Here is a 3,630-nt window from a genome sequence, read left to right on the forward strand (position 1 = left end):
CCTCCCGTTTTTTTTTACCCGCTCCTGTGGGCTCCCGACTCTTTCAGCAGCTTTACCTTGGCTCCTTACTGCTGTCTTTCAACTACACCCCTGATCTTAGGGTAGGTAAGATCTCGCACCTAGCCTTCTCGGATAAGGGCCAAAAAATCTCACAGGCCCCGTGTGCAAGCTGCGCACGTTAAAGGTCCATTGGTGGTCCAAATTCGATTGGGCTCTGGCCGTCACCCGGGCAAAATTTGAAATAAATGCCTACCAAACTGAAAATGTGAAAGTGTCGTATGGCCCCATGCAGTTGCTTGCGCCATAAACACTCCGTGTTTATGCAACAGAGAAGCGCCTCACTGTTACACCATAGACCCCGTTAACGTTGGATTGCTTACCGTAGATTTTAGAGCGATCGTCCCTCTCTTGTTTGGGCCCGTTAATCTTAGAGTCTGCAGAGAAATAACAAAAGAAGACCGTTCAGTACTGAAATATGGTGTTTGCAAACACAACATGTTCTGTCTGTCTGTCTATCTGTCTGTCTGTCTGTCTGTCTGTCTGTCTCTTTCTTTTTTTTCTCTCTCACCCCCTCCTCCTCTTTCTCTCTCTCTCTCTCTCTCTCTCTCTCTCTCTCTCTCTCTCTCTCTCTCCTTCTCTGTTTCTCTCTCATTACTCCTGTATATATACACTCATACACACGCACCCATACAATCGCACATATACACACGCACACAGAAACATACACACGCGCGTACACACACACACACAAACACATAAACATTTATTCCTCGTACACATAGACTTGCACACTCCATTAACTATTCAACCAACCAACCAACCAGCCAACCAGCCAACCAACCAACCAATCAACCAACCAACCAACTAACCAACCAACCAACCAACCAACCAACCAATCAACCAACCAACCAACCAACCAACCAACCAACCAGCCATCCAGCCAGCCAACCTAGCCATCCAGCCAGCTAATCAACCAATCAATGAATGAATGAATGAATCAATCAATCAATCAACCAGTCAACCAGTCAACCAGCCAACCAGCCAGTCAACCAGCCAATCAATCAATCAATCAACCAATCAATCAATCAATTAATCAACTAATAAATCAATCAATAAATCAATAAATAGATCAATCCAAAGTTCATTATTCAAAACTTGGTTAGTATTGTAAAATCTGTTTTCAGTCATTCTTTTATCTATAAAGTACAAATCAATTAATACTAAATATACGTTATCATTATATGGAAGAGACCAAATGGAATACGCAATGAAACAACAATTGAGGACACAAAAGTAGTATCGTCTGTCAGTGATAGACAGTTTTTACCTGTGTGCTCTCACAGACACGCTCCTGTAACACATTCCTTCTACTTCTACGCTTCATTTCTCATTTAGTCATTTTATATAGACTATTAGACTAGTAAACATTTTATTTTTACTCCTTCCAGAAAAAGCGGCAAGAAACCGATGACCAAAAAGCCCCCCCCCCCCCCCCCCCTTTTTCCACCACAAACAAACAAAACAAAACAAAGCCCGAAATAAAATACAAAATAAAAAAAAAGAAAGAAAAAAAAAGAGAAAATTAAAAAAGAAAAAACCCATTGAGTAGCTGTATAGTCGTCTCCAAAGGAAATCCATCTTTCAGTACTGTCTATTTTCAACTCAAATACACTATCGATTTGTTTGAAAAAGTGGGCCCCCGAAACGCGAGGCGGTAAAAGTGAGTTTCCCCCCAGTTTTAAATGCGTTCTTTTAGTTAAAGTGCACTTCGGTCAACCCTGAAATCCTCATTTGAATTATTCAGATTGCTAGTCCAAACCGAAGTTTCAGCTTTAAAAGTTTCTAGTGATTGATTTTTTCCCCTCTGTCCTTCAGTTTTAGAACTAGTTTGTGAAATATTTTGTGCTCGTCATTTTAAAGGAACTTTGAGAACACATTCCTCTTCAATCCCCCCCCCCCCCCCCAGAAAAGGACATCCCCAACAAACCAACAAATAAACACACACACACAAAAATAAAAACAAACAAACGCAAATAAACTTCATAAGGAAGTGATCCAAACTTCGTGTTCTTAGAACTTGAAGGGCCGAACTCTGCGTGCAGAACGGTGCAGATTGCGGGGATACAGCCCAGCAGTTTTAAGGTCAAGTTGTTATGTAATGTGTTATTCAGAGTAAAAGAGAACATACGACAAGATTTTTGTCAGTCTATTAAAAAGTGGAAAACGCACAAGTCTTTTTACTGTGGCCTTTATTCATCTTCCAATGTTTTTCTTTGTTGATGTTGTTATTGTTTAGTCGTCGTAGTACCGGACATGAGTTCGAATCCCGTTTGTGGAGATATTTTTTCATCGAGTATCTTGTTCAGCATCCCCCCATCTGATTTGTGAGTATAGACAAACAACAACTACAACAACAAAAAAAAGCATCCTTGTCGAGTGATTAAAGTGTCGAACGCGCCAACGTGAGTCCGCGGGATTGATCCCCTCTCTTAGAGAAGTCTATCATATCCAGTATCTTCGTCTGTTTGCTGGGATACTGTATCCAGCTTCCAATTAGCCCTCACAGACAGGACCTAAATTGTGTCGATGGGGGCGTAAAAGATTTATAATCGTTTAAGACTGATTCATAAACCTAACAGGTATTTGAACATATTATGATACCACGTGCCACAGGGTAACAAATCTAGAAGTTAACATATAACAGTAATAGAATGACTTGCAAACGACCCAGAATACGGTAAAAATAAGTGGTTAAAAAGCTGACCTGGAAGCACGTAAATTTTAGCGACGAAGAGATCATGATCCTTCAATCGACACAGATAGAGGCCCGAATCTGACAGGCGCGCGTTGTCGATCAACAGCTCACTGACGTACATCCGGTCAGTCTCGAACTGGTACCTGGTCAGCAGAATGTGTTTGTTGGACTGGATGTTGACCCCGTCCTTGTACCACTCCAGCCTTGATCTTGGAATTGTTCGATTTCCTAGCGAAGTGTTGCACGCTAGTCGTATGGGCAACCCAGCTGTGACAAACTCCTCAGCCTGGGTGAGAAACCTCTCGTCTGAAGAGAAATAGGACAACAGGACTATATATCAAGACACGTTGAATGGCTACCACATGTCCTCCATGACCTCAGACCCCCCTGCCCAAAAAATTTCTTTCCTACTACAAAAATACGAAAAAAACCCTACAGGGAAGGCGAGGAGCCACTACACTGGACTGTTCATGGGAACATTTTTCTTCCCCTTATGTATATTGTGTTTTTACACCCCCATCGATACACGCAAGGGAAGTCAACAAAACAAATGACATGTCAACAGTTAATACGCATAGTGGTTCTGTCTGAATTAATAATCCTAGCCCTGCACACTGCCTTTTGGTTTTGCTACAATTAATTTTGTGGGTAAGAACATACAGATTTTTCTCCGATAAGGAAAACAAAAATAACATAATATTAAAACGATCTTTGCAGCTGCTGGTCCTTCCTTCTGAATACTGCGAGTGTGGAATTAAACATTTGAGAACACTTAAAGCTTCAAGAGTATATAATATTGTTCTACATTCCCTGTAACACACGCGTGAAACTTTTTACGCGGTAACGGTATCCGCTAAATTCCAGAAGACCATACC

The 3,630-nt window shown here is 41.3% G+C and overlaps 1 protein-coding gene across 2 annotated transcripts in view; it reads right to left on the reverse strand.

Annotated features, from left to right (window-relative positions):
- Window positions 1-3,630, reverse strand: part of LOC101847414 (zwei Ig domain protein zig-8) — a gene marked incomplete at its 5' end in the record, with an annotated part of 14,643 nt that overhangs the window by 4,192 nt on the left and 6,821 nt on the right. For both annotated transcript variants that reach the window (XM_013080117.2, XM_013080116.2), the window contains 2 exon segments: window positions 381-434; window positions 2,765-3,061. In XM_013080117.2, the coding sequence (XP_012935571.1) occupies window positions 381-434; window positions 2,765-3,061 (351 nt within the window).

The sequence above is a fragment of the Aplysia californica genome, unplaced genomic scaffold (assembly GCF_000002075.1).
Source record: "Aplysia californica isolate F4 #8 unplaced genomic scaffold, AplCal3.0 scaffold00075, whole genome shotgun sequence".
Lineage (NCBI taxonomy): Eukaryota > Metazoa > Mollusca > Gastropoda > Aplysiida > Aplysiidae > Aplysia > Aplysia californica.